The sequence below is a fragment of the Saccopteryx leptura genome, chromosome 5, assembly GCF_036850995.1.
Source record: "Saccopteryx leptura isolate mSacLep1 chromosome 5, mSacLep1_pri_phased_curated, whole genome shotgun sequence".
Classification (NCBI taxonomy): Eukaryota; Metazoa; Chordata; class Mammalia; order Chiroptera; family Emballonuridae; genus Saccopteryx; species Saccopteryx leptura.
Window position 1 is genome coordinate 106,407,928 of NC_089507.1, and position 20,093 is coordinate 106,428,020.

The window sequence follows — 20,093 nt, forward strand, 5'->3', positions numbered from 1 at the left end:
GAAGGTTATCCACAGCACGGGGTAAACGAGAAAGAAAGAGTTTGAACAGTAAGTTAAGACTCTGATTAAAGAAAATTTCCCAGCTTCCTCTGAGACTTCACAGAATATGAGATTTGCTTGGTGAGCTCTTCATGTTTAGAACACTAATCACATCTCTTTTCAAATGGAAGAATCTTAACGTTTTCCAGAGTCAAATATAAATTATTTTAGATTGTGCTACTGATACTGTGAGTGTAGATGAACAGAGGATTGATCACTATCTTATATACTTGAAAGGTCTTTGTTAATTTTATATATATAATTATTTCTCACATGCAGTGGGAATAAAGTGGAATGATATTTTTTATTTATTCTTACATTTAGCTTTTTTCCTTTTACTGCGAGTTAGGGCCCAGATCATTATTTCCAGCTCAAATTGTTTTTCACGCTTCAACTTTCTCTTATATTTCTTTACTTCGATATCTCATAGGTGCTCTAAACTAAACATAGTATTTTTTCCCTTAATCTTAGTCTCCTATGGCACCACTACCCAAGAAGTTACTCATAAGAAGTCATTGATAATGCATGTCCTCACGGAATAGACCAAGTTCCAAATGCTGTATTTCCCATGCATTCTACCTTCTGAATACCTCTGACATTTCTACACTTTCTTCTATTTCCATTCCTGCTGTGCTAGTCTGAACCTTTGACTTTTCCCACCTGGAGTTATATGATAACCTTTTTCCTTCATGGCCACAGGGTCCCTACACCTTCTCCACGCTGGTACCACTGTGATCTCTCCAAAAGTCATCTGGCCATTCTTCTTCTACTTCAGTTCTTCAAGAATCTCAACCATTTTAAGGACAAAGTCAACACAGGTGATGGGGCTTCTTTCTTGATCTGACCCTGGCCTGCCTTTAGGTTCAATTTCCACCATTTCCATGGATGATAGCATAAGGTTCAGGTCTCATTTGGGATAATTGCATAGACAGACTTTTCTTTAGTATGCTAGAGAGGTACATTTGTTGAGTGATTTTTCAAAAATCAGAATATATTATTATATGTAATTTTAAAAACCAAAACTTTAGCCCTGGCTGGATAACTTGTTTGATTAGAACATCACCCTGAAGTGGCAGAGATTGCCAGTTCTGTCCCCGGTCAGGACACATACAAGAACAGATGTTGTTCCTGTCGCTCTCTCCCTTACTCACTAGCTGAAATCAATAACATAAAAAAATTAAAAAAAAACTTTATGTGACATATTCCTCTAAAAATGAAAAGCAGCCTCAGTCAGGTGAAAAAAAAAAATAAAACAAAAAGTAGCAAGAATAAAACAAAAAGTAACAAGCATGAAAAATAGATTTACATGTCCAAAATGCTTACCTAATGTCTGCCGGAAAGATACCTTCCAACCTCTTGCTGTTTGAAAGGAATCTGTCTTGAATAACAGGACCATACTATTATTGCTGCTCTTAACAATTGGTGGAAGCTTGGAGCCACAGAATTTTCCAAGAAGAGGATCACTGATGTTATAACCATCATAAATGGCCAAGTAGTCATTGGAGCAGAGGGGGGAGGGCGCCACATCAAACTCAATGAACCTGTGAAATGAACCTCGTTAGTACCGATGCTCTCCATCTAGATGTCCATTAAATAGTACCTTTAGCTCTTGTCTAAGAAGGTTTTCTGGCCTTTGACAAAACAAAGGCTAAAAGCACAATACCGAGGCTTTCCCTAATAAGAAATATTAAAAATATTACACTATTTTATTAATCAGTTCAAAAAGTATGATAAGCACTAGGGATAGAAATGTGTGAGATACGTATCTGGACTTCTAAGAGTTCACAGTCAAGTCTCTTTGAGATTATTCATATTCAGTCTATTTGAATTCATGTGTTCATATTCAGTCTATCTGAGGTTAAGTTTTGATAAGTTAACTGATATCTATTATTTTAGCAACACTGTATTGTTTCAGTCTCATTAAAAGTATAGCATTTACTCTGTTCTCTTGTGCCATCAAGTGGTACTATCATCCTATTCTTTACTTATGGGAAGATGCTAATGGATTAGAAGAAACACTGGCTTTAGAATCAGAGCTCCATTTTCATTCTTACTCTCAACAGTCAATGTTTCCCTCCTTTTTTTTTTTCCCCCAAGTGAGAGGAGGGGAGATAGAGAGACAGACTCCTGCATGTGCCCTAACCAGGACCCACCCAGCAACCCCCATCTGGGACCAATGCTCTGCCTATGTGGGGCCATGCTGGCAACTGAGCTATTTTTAGCATGTGAGGTGGAGGCTCCACGGAGCCATCCTCAGCACCCGAGGCTGATGTGCTTGAACCAATCAAGCCATGGCTGTGGGAGCAGAAAAGAGAGAAAGAGAAAGAAGGGGGAGAGTGAGGGGTGGAGAAGCAGATGGTCGTTTCTGTGTGTCTTGACCAGAATTGAACCTGGGACATCCACACGCCAGGCTGATGCTCTACCACTGAGCCAACTGGCCAGGGTCAATGTTTCCCTCTTTTAAAATAGAGTTTATATTAAAGTTAACTGAAACAATATGCAAAAACCAAACTATGGTGTCTGACATATCACAGATATTTTCTAAAAACGACAAAACAAGCAATCATTTTTATCATTTTGAAAATCAGAAATATGAAATAAGTAATTTCTCATACAATACATTTTAAAATTTAAAACCATCAATGGGCCCTGGCCGGTCGGCCTGGCGTGCGGGGGACCCGGGTTCGATTCCCGGCCAGGGCACATAGGAGAAGCGCCCAGTTGCTTCTCCACCCCCACCCCCTCCTTCCTCTCTGTCTCTCTCTTCCCCTCCCGCAGCGGAGGCTCCATAGGAGCAAAGATGGCCCGGGCGCTGGGGATGGCTCCTTGGCCTCTGCCCCAGGCGCTTGAGTGGCTCTGGTCACGGCAGAGCGACGTCCCGGAGGGGCAGAGCATCGCCCCTGGTGGGCGTGCCGGGTGGATCCCGGTCGGGCGCATGCGGGAGTCTGTCTGACTGTCTCTCCCCGTTTCCAGCTTCAGAAAAAAAAAAAAAAAAAAAGAAATAAAACCATCAATGGTAGAAAGAATGAACTAAATTCTCTTGAACCTTATTTGATTGCCACAACCAGAAATTCACATGTAAGGTGATGGTGGTGGTCTTGGAACTTTGCCACATTCCCAGCTCTCTGCCTTCTGATGTTTGCTAGGATTGCCCTTCTGTGTACACTTTGGGGTTTGACATGGCCTTAAGACTTGCATTTCCATTGGCCAGACTAAGTCTTAGGAGTGGTAGCTACTACTTTTTGAGACCATTTTATGAAATTACTACTCAGTTTGCCTCATTGTCTGCCCACGGCAGTGATGATCATGGAAGCAAATGCTGAGATGATGTTTCTATCAGCCTGAACCACTGACAACAGTGAGCCGCAATCCTCACCAGATGTACTCATATGAGTGAGGAATAAACTTGTTGAGCTAAGCTACTGTTTCTTTGGTTTGGTTGCTACCACTTACAACCTATCCTGGCAGATACACCCCTACCTTTTCTTTTATGGCCTAATAGTATTTTATTTTTAATTTTTTATTTAGAAATTAAATTTAATGGGGTGACATAGGAACACATGGGTTTCAGGTATATATCTAATCTAGGCATATGCTTTGTCATTCAAGTAACTATTCCCAGAGCTCCCACACAAACAAGGTCTTCCTACATGGCTTTTCTTCAGGATGTTATGGTGTGTTTACCATGGCTTACTTTGAAAAAAATCTTGTTTAAATCACTTGCTATCCTGGCCTCATTTTTACATGCTTTCTTAGTTTTGGGGGGTTTATTTATTTATTTATTTATTGCTAGCAGCTGTAATAAGTAACATACACAGAATGATTTGAAAATATTTAACAATTAAAATATTTCCTTTGAAGAGCTTCAAGAAACAATGACATAGTATCATTTACAACAGGGGTCCCCAAACTTTTTACACAGGGGGCCAGTTCACTGTCCTTCAGACCGTTGGAGGGCCAGACTATAAAAAGAAACTATGAACAAATCCCTATGCACACTGCACATATCTTACTTTAAAGTAAAAAAACAAAATGGGAACAAATACAATATTTAAAATAAAGAACAAGTAAATTTAAATCAACAAACTGACCAGTATTTCAATGGGAACTATGCTCCTCTCACTGACCACCAATGAAAGAGGTGCCCCTTCCGGAAGTGCGGCAGGGCCGGATAAATGGCCTCAGGGGGCCGCATGTGGCCCGCGGGCCGTAGTTTGGGGACCCCTGATTTACAACAACATGGATGGATCTTGATAACATTATACTCAGTGAAATAAGTAAATCAGAAAAAGCTAAACACTGTATAATTCCACACATAGGTGGGATACAAAACCGAGACTCATGGGCAGAGAGATAAGAGTGCAGTGGTTACCAGGGGAGGAGGAGTGGGGGAGGGTATAAAAAGGGACAAATATAAGGTGACAGAAGATGATTTGACTTTGGGTGATGGGTATACAACATAATCGACTGTTCAAATGATGTGGAGATGTTTACCCAAAATCTATATTCTCTTGTTGATCAACGTCACCCTGTTAAATTTAATTTTCTAAATAATAATAAAAAAAGAGCTTCAGGAAAAAATATCAGTTAATTTTTTTTTCAAAACGGTTTGATTGGCCAAATTATTTCAATTTACTGGTGAAGAATAAGATAATTTAACTACATGTAACATTGGATGTTCTTGTAAAAGAAGATGAGGGAAGAACAATGATGATTTCCAGAAACATTACATTCATTTTTATTCTCTGTAGACAACACATTTCTTTTCCACAACATAAATCTACAAAGAAAAATAAAAAAATTGAGTGTTCAAGAGGAGTCAAAGCTATTTTGACTTTTTATTTCACATCATTTTCCTGGGAGAGCACAGAGCTATCTGGAAAATCCCACTGACGGAAAACCTCATTGGCTGGCACATTGTGAGAGCCTTACTAGAAGGATTCATGTTTTACTAATGCCTACAACTTCTGCAGCACCCAGAACAGCATCTGTTTCATGGAATGTAGGCTTTTAGAAATAGCATAATAAATAATTTTCCAAACCTGCTGATGTGAACTTTGACATAGTGTGAGCCCCAGAGCTCAAGTAAGAAACAATAAGGAAAAAAATGCACATACCAACTATAATCCTACGCAAGAAACAAATATTGTGCTGTAATGGCAAATGACAAGAACCATCCCTTATGTTATTATTCTGGCCAAATGGCCCTTTAAAGGCCTCCTGCTACTGATCATTTGGCAGTTTTTGTTTATTTTTCTGTTCCCAGAAGTTAAAGGATTTTTTGGCTCTGGGGCAGAGCTTCCTTACCAGTAGTCCCAGGTGAGTTTCCTTCAAGGTTGTGTCTATAGACCACTTACTGTCTGATAGAGGAACCAAATCAAACGCCATGAGACCTGTCTTACAGTCCATGGATCCATTTGATATACGAGGCCCTGAAGGTTAGTTGCAGAGACTTTATAATTTTTAGGGGGAAGGTAGGTAGGAGTGGTCCTAGCTCATCAAGCTTCTGTAAAAAAAATCTGTGTTGCTCTGAACTCTGCCAAATCTCAGAGTTTTCCACCACATGTTGTATATCACTAAAACACAGGAGCTAGAAATATATCAATTTTGATAAAAGCAGTGTGGAACTTGATCACTCTGGGCAACTGGAGCTTGTATTCCCTTTATCAGACTTGGGAGTAAGTAGGATTAGTGGAGAATTTTACTGATGTAACATATCTCATATAGCACCCGTATAGAGGTGTTCTGATACACAGAAATAAATGTCTTAAGTAGCTAGAAAATTTACCCTTTCAGAGATAGAATAGGGAAACATTAGAAACATGGCTTTGGGGAGAAATCTAATATGGATTCAGATAGTGACTCTTCACTTAATAGTGTATCATTTGGGGCAAGTTATTTCACCCTTCTGGTGCCTCAGTTTTCTCATATAACTGTTTTAAGAATTAAATAACAGAATAATGGAAAGTGTTAGTGTGTGTGTGTGTGTATGTGTGTGTGTGTGTGTGTGTATTATAAGTGTCTCACAAATGGGATCTGTTTTCTCTTACCCGCCCCAAACCTTGTGATTTCAAGATAGGCTTATAACTTTACTCCCATTATTAAATGAAGCTCCTTTGAAACTGTTGGAAAATTATAACAGTCATTTTAACAGGTGGAGTGCCTGTTGTCCTCCTTAACCAAGCACTATTGGCTTGTGTGGAGGGTAGGAGTCCCATTTCCCAGGTTTACACAAGGACTTCACTCCCCTTTCCCTATATTCCTTTCTGTAAGCCTGATGAGAATCAATGCTCTTCATTATTAAGAAGTATCTTGCTGTAACTAGAGCTAAAATGATTTTCTTAAGAAGGTAAATTTGTCTTACATACCTGAGCAGAATCACTTTGTCATTGCTAACAGTGATGTTGTACAAACAGTACATATTGTTAGGGTAGTCCGAATACGAATAGGCAGGGCTATAGATGAGTCCAGTGGAGAAGTTGAACACACCACCACAGGCTGCAACACAAGACAGGGAGATGCTGAGAACAGTTAGTACTCATACAATGGAAAATTTATTTTAAGATATTCTTTACTATTGTAACTTTTCCCTCAAGAAAGATAATAATTATTATTTTCTTAAAGCAAATTAAAGCTCCTTTCTTTGTGTTTACAATTAATTCTGACTTTTCCCACCAACATAGAAGGAGGAGATAGTAAAGGACTAGAAGCTTTTTTAAGGGAAGGGTATTTTAAGGTACACCTTAGAATAGAATAAGACTGAGCCAAATTAATGGCCAGAGTGAAAACAATGAGATAAAATATTTCATGTGCCTCTCTCCTGAATTTACAGATTCAGAGGGATTCCCATGATCACTGCGACTTTCGAAAAGGTGTGCACAATCCAAGGCACATTGTGAACATGTGAACCCAGAAAGGTCTGCTAGCTAGACATATTCAATAATATAGATTCAAGTTTCCTCTGTCAAAGAAAGTGAGGTGTTGGAAATCATTTTTGGAATGTTTGAGCTTAGTTCCCTCTGTGGGCTCAAATGCATGACTCTTGGGTCCTCTGTACTTTCGTTTAGCTGTGAGACTGGCAAGAACTATGCTTGACCAAATTTGTATTACTGGCACTCGATAAGTGTGAGGAGAGGAGGCCCACTCCCACATTGACACCAGCGATCAACTGCCCTGATCCCTTAGTTACTCCCTCCCATTAGTCAATAAAACAACAGCCATAAAAATATAATAAACCCATTATAAAAAGATAAAAATCACTATTATTTTTGTTTGGACTTCATATAAGGAGGATCAGATTGTGCCACTTAATGATAGAAAATGACATACTCATGTGGCAGTAAGAAAGGTTTATATTTATTTTATTTTGTGATCCAAAAATTAGAATGAGGTTAGTATATTTTGATGTTATCTCAGTGGTTTATAAATTACCAATGAGAAATGAGAAACAAATTGTGCTGCCATTTAAGGCTATTTACTTATTGATATATTTCCCCTCAGCTGAGCCTACTTTGCAGGGGAAGCTATTCTCTATTTGCCCATAAGTATTCATGTGCTCAGACCCCTGTGGACATCGATAGTGAATTAAATGTCAGATCCATGTAGCCATTACTCCATTTAATCTTGTGCACAATTATTCAATATATAGCCTCTGAAAGCTTATTGAAGACTAAGTACTATATTTTTCGCTCCATAAGACATACCTGACCGTAAGACACACCTAGGGTTTTAAGGAGGAAAATAAGAAAAAAATATTCTGAATCAAATGGTGTGTTAAAATATTTAATAAAATACCATATTTTTTGCTCCATAAGACACACGGGTATTTTCTCCTATACTTTTTGGGGGAAAAAGTGTGTCTTATGGAGCAAAAAATACAGTAACTCCTAAATTTGTACATTGTCAGGATTTGAAATCTTATCAGCAACACTCTTTAAATGAGATTCTCATAGTGAATATGTGAAACTTTGCACACATTGTTTTAGGAAAATGAGAGATTAAAGATAATGATGTAATTCTTCAAAACACCAGTTGTACAAAAAGAGTAAAACAAATCAACCTTGTTTTTTATTCAACAAGACAACTGGGGGGATGTTCATTGCTCAGTTCTACTCTGCTTGTGCCAACAGACCCATGAAGCCACAGACCATAATACTTTAAAAATGGGGGCCAGGATTCAGGTAGCAGCTCATATGAGTGAATTATGAAGGCCTTTTATCACAAGTAAGCATCATCAGTCTTCTCTGTGGATGGGAATAGTGACTTATTTGTAAGATAAGTATTTAACTTTTTACTTTTAGCAGTGAGTTTGGTCAAATAAAGACAAAACAAGACAAAGGTTTTACAAGATTTCTGTGCCCCTTTCACTGATGTTGGGATGAATGAAGTAGAAAAAAACACTGTCAGCAAACTAACAAACCCAGTTACTGCAGGAGAGGAAAAAGCTATTCAAAATAAGGTAATATGTTTCATGATTTTCAAGTAAATTTAGATTGAATGGTCTTTAAAGAATAAAAAGGTCCTGGTAGCCCCAGTCTGTGATTTGTCTTTTTATTTAACTTAATTTATTGTGTTTACATAGATTCTAGTGTCACCCGATTGCATCCTGTGATTTGTCTTTTCACTTTGACTTTGACATACAGAAGCTGCAAATTATAACATAAACACATCAATTTTTTCTTTTCCTTTAAGACTTGTGCTTTTTGTATATTTTTTTAAAAATCCTACCAAAAGATCATAAAGGTATTCTCTTAGGGTTTTTTCCCTAAATTATACAATATTGCTTTTCACATTAGCATAGTGACTTTGGAAAATGAAATAGGCATCTGGAAAGGTGAGGCCAAAAAGTCACCTCAGTGTAAATATACGAACAACTAAAGAGAGCTGGAATGTTCATTTTAACTTAAACGATCAGAATAAATCTCAACCTTCCATTTGATTTTTAAAGAGTAGTTCTAGCCAAAGTTCATAAAAAAGAACCTCCCCATTTCTTAAAAAAGAAAAATGTCTAAGAATTATTTTTTGGACCATGAACCTGACTGATTATTTTTACCCTCAAAGGCTTTGAATCTTCAAGCTGGTGATTTATGAATCACAGTAAAAACTCCTTATGAAAATTACTCAAGAAGAAAATAAAACTTCACACATCATTACGACTACTCACAGGTTATCCGATAGGAAAACTTGAATCCAAAGTCGGTGGTGTGTGAATTAGAGTAGAAGTTAAGCAGCACTGGACCCGCAATGGTTACAGGAGACAGGGTCTCATCACCACACACGGTAGTAAAAGGTGTGGAAACTAGGCTGTCACCCCGGATAATGTGCACGCCATCACTGTCACAGCTTCCCGTTACGGCTGAGCGAGCTGTATGAAGCATGCAACAACCAGCACTTTAGTCAGAAGCAACATAAACAATCAATGCTGTAAACATTCAAACAAAAATGTAATGAAGATTCATTCAATTTACATAGAAATGAAAATGAGAATCGAGAACTATTTTGGTAAGTCACTATTAAATTTGGTTTTCTGATGAAGTGAGGTTTCCCCTAGTTTCAAAACAAGCATAGCTACGAGGAAACAGGTAGAACCTCAAAACAGATAAATCCACTTTGAAATAACCCAGAATTTTCTTCCTTTGTCAAGTGGTTCTTTAATTCAGTGATTATAAATGGGGACTTTTGCCTTCCAGGGACATTCGGTAATATCTGAAGACATTTTTTGCTGTCACACTGGGTGGGGTCTGCCACTGGCATAGAGTGGTAGAGCCCAGGGAGGCTGCTGACTAGGCTGCAGTGCTCAGGGGACCCCACACCCCCTGCCCTCCAGCCACAGCAAAAGTTGCCTGGCCCCAGTAGTTCACAGTGCTATTTAAAAAACCTGCTTTGCCTGACTGGTGGGGGTGCAGAGGATAAAAAGTCCACCCAAAACACTGAGGTCATCAGTTCAAAACCCCAAAGTCGCTGGTTCTGAGTGCAGGCTTGCCAGCACAGGGATTGCTGGCTTGAGTAGGGGAATCTTCCACACAATCCCAAAACTCACCAGCTTGAGCGCAAAGGTCAATGGCATGAAAAGCCAAGGTTGCTGGCTTGAGCAAGGGGTCACTGGCATGGCCTGATCAAGGCATGTAGGAGAAGCTCAAGTTACAACTAAAGTGAAAGCAACTACAAGTTGATGCTTTTCACCTTCTCTCTCTTTTTCTGTCTCTCTCTTAAAAAAATAACAACCCTGCTTTAATTTCACTGGAGCTATGTACAGGAAAAGAGTTCCTACCATGGAGAGAGCATTAGAAATTCCTTAACATTTTTTGAACAACGGCTATAAACACTCATACAAACAATATTAGCTTGACTTTCTGATTGTAAAATATATATCATAGTTTTGTATTCTTTATAAATAAATATATATTCCAACCCATACTAAAGAGGAATAAAAAACCAGAATAAACAAAAATTATAAAGCCTTTTATTATACTTATGCAGCCATTTTTATGTGAATTATATTAAAACATTAATTGAAATCATACTGAACATGTTCTTTTGTAACCTAATTTTTATTAACATAAAATAACATAACGTGAGCATTTTTATGATTACATATTCTTTTTTTTTTTTTTTGTATTTTTCCGAAGCTGGAAATGGGGAGGCAGTCAAACAGACTCCCGCATGCGCCCGACTGGGATCCATCTGGCATGCCCACCAGGGGGCGATGCTCTGCCCATCTTGGGGTGTCGCTCTGCCGCAATCAGAGCCAGTCTAGCGCCTGAGGCAGAGGCCACAGAGCCATCCTCAGCACCCGGGCAAACTTTGCTCCAGTGGAGCCTTGGCTGAGGGAGGGGAAGAGAGAGACAGAGAGGAAGGAGAGGGGGAAGGGTGGAGAAGCAGATGGGTGCTTCTCCTGTGTGCCCTGGCTGAGAATCTAACCCAGGACTCCTGCACGCCAGGCCAACGCTCTACCACTGAGCCAACCAGCCAGGGCCTGATTACATATTCTTTTAAAACATCAAATTTAATGCATATTGTAAAATCTGTCATATAGATATACTATACCATGTTCAATTAATACCCTATGCTTGATAATTCTGTATTTTTCACTTTATCTAATTAAAAATACTGTTGAATCAAACATTTTGTACATAAATATTTGTGAAAATTTTTCATTATTTTATTGGAATAAATTCTTAGAAGTTGTGTTACTGATACAAAGGTAAGCTTCTCTTTTCAGTTTCTCCAATGGCCTTTGGAAAGGTGTTGCCAACTCATAGTGTCATAGCACTTTAGATAGCTGACATTTTTCCCAAATTACATTTTCATCACTGTAGAGAAACTTGTACCCATTAAAAATAACTCCCCATTTACCCCTCTCTCTTACTGCTCTCTCACCTCTAGGCAACCAACTACTAACTTACTTTCAGTCTCTATGGATTTGTATATTTTGGACATTTCACATAAAAAGAATCATATAATATGTGGCCACTTGTGACTGGCTGCTTTTACTTAGCAAGATTAAAATCTTGGCCTCATATTGATCATATAACCTGCTATGCAGGCCTCCAAGTACTGGTTTTTAAGTTGTGGGCCCACTGATAAAGACTATCATAGTGATGATAACTATCTTACAAAATTATAAAAACACCAAAAAATAAGGTAAAATGTGTCATATGCTTGATTATTCTTTCAAATAATTAATTAAAAGAACTAGCTTAATTATATAAAGGTCATAAGAAATAACAGTGGTAGCAGTGGTAAATCTCTGTTGAGACATAATCAAAATTCATTAACTGTTTACAAAAATCCTGAATTCAACAATAAGGAAGTTGATAAGGGTAGAAGCAGAGGAGATTGAGAGGGAATTTTAATATTTTGTAGATAGCAACAGAGCAGCAAATAACTCATCAAAACGATTAAAGATAATATGCCCATTCCCAAGCCTGACTCAATAAATTGTGAGAGTTATGATATTTGGCAAGTTGCTTGATGGATTAAGACATTCTTGTTTCCTTTCCAGTAGTCATTTCTTTTGGTGTCCTTTCAAATATTTCTCCACAAGAAATCAAACATTACATAATATCAGATATTATAAAGTTACCTAAAGTATATGAACATTTCAAGGATTATTATAAAGTAGGTAATATCCAAAAGAGTGATATATAAAGATGTCATAAGGAATCAAGAAATTTACACATAAACATCTTTTCCTCAAGCCCCATATAATCGATTACCATATTAGATCAAAGGTATCAACCTGATTCTTCAATGAGAAGATACTTGGTCACAAAGACCAAAGGCATCAGAAAATAATGATATTAAACACTTTTCCATAATAATGGGGGAACCAATTGAATATATAACCAAAACACACAAAATTCTCAAGTGGAATAGGTATAGTTAATTGCAACCAGGATGATTGCCTTTTAGGAGGAAAAAGGAAATTAGTCAAAGTCTGGAAATAGTTCTTCAAGGAGCAAGATAAATATCAAAGTTGAATTTATGACCAAGAGGTAGCATTTAATCAAATGTTTAAGAACTTGGCAGGAAGAGAAGCACCCTGCAACTGAATAATACTTTATCCTTGGACTAGAGCCCATGTCATACAACAAGGAGCTACATTTATTTATTTATTTACTTACTTACTTATTTATTTTTAAGTGAGAGGAGGGGAGATAGTGAGACAGACTTCCACATATGACCCAAACAGCATCTACCCAGCAACCCCTGTTTGGGGCCAGTACTCTAATCTACCAAGCTATCCTCAGCACCTGAGGCCAATGCTCAGATCAATTGAACTACTGGCTGTGAGAGGGAAAGAGAGAAAGAAAAGGGAAAGAGGGAGGGGGAAGGGAGGCAGATGGTCGCTTCTCATGTGTGCCCTGACTGGGAATTGAACCTGAGACGTTCATATGCTGGGCCGACACTCTATCTACTGAGTCAACCAGCCAGGGCCCTATACGTTTATTCTTAATTTTATCTTCAGTAAACAATTTGATTTATATTTACTACTGACATCTCTGAGGTATAAGATGACCCTCCATGATTTGTTTTTATGACTATTTTCCATTCTTCTAAAAACTTTTAAAACACATTTATTGTTTAAATTAAGGAGAGCTCTATTCAACATCCTGAAATACAATTTTTTTAAAATTATATTGGGCTGTGTTATAGAGCAATGCTCAACTTTGAATTCCATTCTGATTCCAAGAACTTGGAAAGAATAGAAAAGAAACCAAAGATGAGTAATTCAGCAAATTATATAAACTTGTGGAATTTAGATTCAGACAGCAATTTTTTTTTTCCTGAGAGTCATAGAAAGGCAAAGATGCCTAAGAGGAGTAGAGAGAGGAAAAAATTCTCTTGGTTGAAATCTTTTAATATTGTAGATAAGATAAAATTTTCTTCAGTAAAGTTGCAAACTATTCTAGGGAGAGGCAGGTGAATTAGGGGCAGCAGTGAATGAGGTCTATTGTCTGTCTAATTAACTTTGCTCCAAGTAGCTGGTAACCTCAACGGCGGGCATGATTCAGTGGGAGGGAAAGCAGGTACTGTATAAAACTAAGCTCCACAGAGTGTGCAGGCCAAAGTTTTAAAATACTGGCAAGTAAAGAATCTCACAGAACTAAAGTATTTCCTCTAGTGCTCAACCAATCTGAATAAAATATCAATGAGAACTATTTCAAAAAAACCATTGCCCAATGTTTTCTAAGGTAATAAATTGTGAAATGTGCCCACATTCTGATTTCTTGAGAAACTATTCAGAAAGCAAAAAGAAGAAATAGTAAGTAGTTGAGTAATGCCATTTTTTTAAATTAAAACTTAGATTAAATGGGGGCAGAGTCAGGGAATGTGAACTAAGACAACTGACAAAACTCAAGTTTTGTGCCTTTTAGTGGTAAAGAGAGCAAAAGAAAAAATCTAAAATTAAATTTTCTTTCCTTTTTCCTTTCAGCTTTATATTAGGTGTAGCCTGTAAACCAGGACTTCTAAGTTAATAAAAGAGAATCCAAGCAGATATTTTATAGAACTTTCTATCTGGCTATTTGGAAATCCAGCCCTATTTCTCTTGGAGCCTTCGAGGCCATCCCTAGATGACAGTGAGCAGAAGTATTTGTCCTTCTAGTTTGCTCCATTTTCTGCTCTGAGGTGCTACTCTTTTATCCAGTTACTATCAAGAGATACTCTGGATCAGAGATAAACTGAGTTTAGAATTTGCCTTGATACAGAAATGTTTTCACTGACAATTTCTAAACCCCTCATTATCAACTAGGTGAATTAACGTTATTATCTAATTTTAATGATGGAAAAATCAAGGTATTCACTCGCCTTGGGTTACTACATCTGCTCACAGCTTTATCTATAAAGTAAAAAAATAAAAATGAAAAGGCCTATTATCTTCCCAGCAACTTGGAGGCATCAACTTGGCCACATGAATAATAAAAACACAAAAATACACTTTTAAACTATTCAACATTTGGAAAAATAAATTAAGTACTTATTTATTTAATGATTTCTGATAACAAAGTAAGTACAAACATTGAAAGTTTCTCTCTCATCCTTTGTTGTTAGCTTTTGTTTGTTTCTGGTTTCATTTTTTGACCAAAAGAAACAGTTTGAATTTGTTAATTTCCAATTTTATTTTACAACTTTTAAAGACACTGTTTAAAATTCCAAGAGCCATGTTAGTATTAAGTTTACATTCAGAAAAACAAACAAACATGTCTTATAAATATTATAAATGGTCAAATGAAAATTTCTGGCCCTGGCCCGTTGGCTCAGTGGTAGAGCATCAGCCCAGAGTGTGAAAGACCCAGGTTCAATTCCCAGTCAGGGCACACAGGAGAAGCAACCATCTGCATCTCCATCTGTCCCTCCTTCTCTCTCTCTTTCTTCTCCTCCTACTGCCATGGCTCAAATGAACAAGTTGGCCCATAGCCTTGCCTCAGGCACTAAAATAGCACAGTGCTCTAGCAGCAGAGCAGCAGCCCCAATCGGGTGTTGCTGGGTGGATGGATCCTGGTCAGGGTGCATGTGGGAGTCTGTCTCTCCACCTCCCTGCCTCTCACTTGATTAAAAAATAAAAGAAAATGTCTCCCATGACTTTTTAACTGATTTTACTGAGGGTTTATACTAAAGTAGTGATTATAGAGAATAAAATTCAAGAATGACTAGTATCAGAAATGTAATAATGATGAGAAAGGTAGAGAAATTTAGGCCAACATATACTAATATAATATACTTTTAGACCAACTTTAGTGGAAAGTAGTTAAAAAAAAAAACAGTAGTTCACTGAACCTTTGTAATCTCTCCATATAGAAAGTACCAATGTGCAGTTGAATAATCGGTATATTAGCCTAAAGAGTAAACCTTTCCTATCTAGTTGACAGTGTGTAGTAAACACAATGCACAAACATGTTTGTAGAATTTTATGGCCTGGGATAGCCCACCAAAAGAGCTGACCTAGAACCCTTGTCTCCACCTAGGTCAGTGATGGCTCTGCTGGTATGTTAGGCTTAGAAAGGCTTAGTCACTCGGACATAGTTCCTCAGAAGCAGTTCCTGTGGACTATAGCAGCTTGAAAGGCCAATGCTCCTGGGGACAAAAAAGCTGTGGTTTTTCTTGAGAGTAATTCTCAGCTTTATCACAACATATGACACATGAATTATTAGGGCTCATTTAGAAGGGGTAGAAGGTTATTTTTACTGTAGCTAACGAATCTCTACTTTCTTGAGGTTATTCAATGAACATCAGCATTAATATGATTAGTGATAAGAATCTATTTATAAATTTGATTAACATTGCCCTTTCTAGGTATCATTATAATTTAATTAATCTGTAGCCAGAAATTACTCATGGCAGTTTGAAAATACTGAATCCTTGTAGCACTAGAAATGTCACAAAGCATTATTATAAGGATATTATTTTATTTTTAAAAAGCGATCTTTCACTTGGGTGATGATTAACGAACCCATTAGTAGAAGTAGAAATCACTTAATCTGCAAAACCAAATACTCCGACAGCTTGTGTAAGGGTGTATCTGGAAATTTGACTGGCAAAATAATGAAACAATGACCACTCAGATGAATTACAGTTCACAAAATATGTTTCTATAAACTAAGCACTAACTGACTTTTATAACTACTATTTTATATTTTAAAAAATGAAAGTGATTATCAAAAAGATTAAGTAATTTGCGCAAAGTCAGGTGACCAGTTATGTGGTCGACCTGGCATTGGGACCCATCCTAAAATGCTCTCCCTGACCACACCCATGCCAGCTACTCAGAACATCATACTGTCCCTTCTTCTCACCGAGTCAGCGAGGCTCAGGGAGCTACTCTTCAGGATGACACCTATCCCACTGGTATTGGCAGTGTTTTTAATGGCTATATAACATAGTATATATATCTACCGGTGTCTCCTTTTCACTCTAAATAATATTGGCATACAACATTCTTCTGTTTATGTAATTTAATGAGAACAAATGCCCATACAAATGCACAATCCAAACCACATGCATTCCTATTACTAAAACAACTTTCCTGTGAATATAAAAATAATAGGAAAGGTATAAAGAAGAAAATAAGTATCACAATCTTAAGTATCACAATCTATGGTGCAGTGATAACAACTGTTCAAGTATGGCTTAAGAGCCTTACAGATTTTATTCACATCTGTTATTTCAGAGAGAAAACTGGATCATTTTACATAAACTGCTTTACTTTCCACTAATATTATCTATATCATCAACATCTTTTTATAGTACTGGGATTTGGTGCTAGCAAATGCTGAAAAGGTGATATTTCACTCCATATACCATTGTTATAGCATCAGTATGACTGAGTGATTGAAAACACTCGTTGACTTGAAGGGATCTTTCTTCCAAAGAAAGAGCCAAAGCAAGTGGTTTCCACTGTGACCACCGCTCAGCCCACACCAGAAGCCATGCCATTCTCTTAGCCAACAGCCCATTCCCTATAATTGTAATGAACCCAAAGAGGTAGTTGTGGTTAGGGATTCATAGTCCCTACAAGACTGATTAAGATTAAAAAAAAAAAGGAGATGAAAGGGTGCCCAGTGATAATACTTAATAAAAGAAAAGTTCAGATATTTATTAATTTTACTTTGATAGTTTCTCTCGCTAGCTGGTTTATAATGTGGGCATGCACGCCGTTCACAAAAATCAGGGGTTCAGGGAACATGCAAATAATCCAGTACTTTCAGCCTTTTGTATTGTGCATTTTCACCAATGAAATAAAAGTTGGTTTTGCATCTCATTTGCATAATTGAACTTTCTTTGACTCATCATTTGCTTTTCTGATGTTCTTGTTTAATAAACAAACTCAAATGCTTCCTTTTTTAGCGCTTCATATTCATTTTGAAATATCCCCTAACTTTTGTGAGCAGTATATATACACATGTATGTGCATAAAGTATAAATGCAAATGAATACATTAAAAACTATTATTAGAATGCAATACATTTCAAACTTCTTTTCCTTAAGCTACTTGAGCGATGTCTGTGTTCTCAAAGCTCTTGTATTACTCTTTTCATGTCTTAATATATAGCAGGTACGTGTACTCTAGATGAAATTTTAGTCGTTTATATCAAATGTACTGTGTAACATTTTAAATATTTTCTTCAAATAGTACTTTCAGACTATCTTTGTCTCTACTCACCCCTCATCCTTTTATTAAGAATCAATTTAATTTACATAAGAATAAGCTTACCTTCCAGATGGAAAGACACAAAAGTCAGGATGACCACAGACGTAGGATTCATCCCTATGAAATAGGTGCAGTTCATGTTGTTGTCATATTGCTTTGGGTAGTTTGGGGAAATAATGTAACCTGAAGGTCTAGTGAAATTACTTCCACATCCTACGTAGGAAGAAAAAGGCATTATCAGAACATTTGTTTTCACACACAAATGAGGAAAAGACTCAAATTTCCTAAGTTCTATAGAGACATATTCCCTGGGATATTCCAAATGGAAGAACCAATAACTAAGAGAATGGAGTTCTTGTTTAAAACAAAATACTAAATGAGAACATTACATTTTTTAGAAAATGCTGCAGGGTTTGTGGCTAAGTAGTAGAAAATCTACTGCAAATCACTTAATTTTAAAATAGTAAAGATAGAATAACTTAGCAAAGATTTAAAAAAAATGGTTGAACATACTAATTCTAATTCTTATCAAATTCTCACATGAATTCCTAGTATCAGAAATAGAACTTTTTATCAACAAAATGACATTTGTCTCCATGTAACCACTAATTAGTTAATCCACGTCACTAGCGGATCTATCCCATTCGAACACATTAGTATCCTTTTAAACTGACATTAAAACATGCACAGTTGCATATATACACAGATACAAGGAACAAGTGTGGATCCAAGGCTGGGCCTGGGTGACATTTAATTCTTCCTATACCACCCTCATTCTTTCATTTGTGTCTGAAATATCCTTTCACTGCATTATTTCTTCTAATTCCTTTCATCAAACTTTTTCATAATCAGCAATTTGCAGTTAGTAGCTACTTGGTTCAACTCAACCAGTAGGCACACACCACTGGTTCTCAGGCTTACAAATGGCCACATTTCCCACTAACCTAATTTGTGAATCACAATAACAAAAGGGAGGGAAAATTTGGAAGAAAGTGGCTCCCAAGGTTCACTGGCCATGGGAATCATCTGTGTGAGAGTTAACACGTGCCAGTCCCCAGCAGGGAGACTCCGAATCCAGGGGGGTCAGGTGAGGCCCAAGAACCAGCGTGTTTCTGAAGCCCAAGTGCTTTCAGTGCAGGCTGGCAATGTGCCAGGTACCTGGTTGTCTGCTAACTGATGGGCTCCTGGACGCCTGCCCAATTCTGGCCCACTCGGGCTTTAGGGTTATTTTTAGAAGTCTTAGTGGGACTCAGGCCTTATACATCATTTCTCAATGGATTTATCACTGAATTCAGTGCCATTCTCATTGATTTTTGAAGGATGGGCATACTCTTGGATTAGGTGACCAGCCACACTCTTTCCATGAGCCCCCAGTTCCAGCCAACCCTGGTGCAACCCCCCACACTTTCCCAAGCCTGCCTGTGGCAGCATACCCTTTTAAGAACCAATCAGTTTGCTTTTCAGTGCTACTTACGGCTTACAAAGGAGGCAGAGAAGCCCTGAGCGGGTGTCTCCTGAGACTGGAACACAGCCACGAATGCATTTCTTGGTGTGATGATGGCACCAGGAACCACGTTCCCACAGCGCGTGGCTAACAGGGCTGTGTCAGCCTCCTCAGTTCCTGCCCATACCTGGCAGAGCCACAAACATAACTTAATGCTAAAGGTTTTCCTGTCAAAATTTTCATGTGCCTACACTGGAAAATAATGGTACTAAGGGGTATACAGTCATCCCTTACCATATTGTGCTTCACTTTTCGCAGTCTCACTGTATCGCAGATTGTTAAATTATATATACCTAATTTTGTTTCGTGGATTTTTCACTATATCGTGGGATTTTGCAGTACATAGATATTTTTATATATTTATTATTTTAATTATTTTTGTGGTAAAATAAGCATAGGAAGTGTTTATAAGAGTGTGGGAAAGGTTAATAGCAGTGGGGGAAAGGTTTATAAGAGTGTGGGAGGGTTTATAAAGCCTTAAAATGTATATAAATAATAAAACAAATATAAGTTGCTACTTTGTGGATTTTTGCTTATCGCGGGGGGTTCTGGAACCTAGCCCCCCACAACAGATGAGAGATCACTGTATAGGCCTACACATAATAGTAAAACTCATGCAAATTTGCAATATTTTCTTTTGAGAATAATATTTTTAAGTGAATAATATTTTTAAGCAGCATTTTAATAGCATATCCCATTTTTGACTCTTTCAAGAAGTTTGTGTCTAATGTTGGGTAGCTAGGCAGTAGTCTTTAAAAACACTAATCACTACCTAGTTTCCTCTTATGTTCTCTAGTTGACCTGATCCAGGTAGCTGAGCTTGCTGGGTATGAAAGAGAGAAAGAGAGAGAGAGAAACGCATGCTACTGTGGGGCTTACCATTCGACATGGGTAGAT

The 20,093-nt window shown here is 37.6% G+C and overlaps 1 protein-coding gene across 1 annotated transcript in view; it reads right to left on the reverse strand.

Annotated features, from left to right (window-relative positions):
- CUBN (cubilin) overlaps positions 1–20,093 on the reverse strand; it is a 306,316-nt gene that overhangs the window by 49,356 nt on the left and 236,867 nt on the right. Inside the window, exons 55-59 of the mRNA XM_066384573.1 lie at positions 19,167–19,323; positions 17,756–17,905; positions 9,203–9,403; positions 6,408–6,537; positions 1,363–1,580 (exon numbers count right to left, since the gene is read on the reverse strand). Of these exons, the coding sequence (XP_066240670.1) occupies positions 1,363–1,580; positions 6,408–6,537; positions 9,203–9,403; positions 17,756–17,905; positions 19,167–19,323 (856 nt within the window). The remainder of the gene's footprint in view (positions 1–1,362; positions 1,581–6,407; positions 6,538–9,202; positions 9,404–17,755; positions 17,906–19,166; positions 19,324–20,093) is intronic.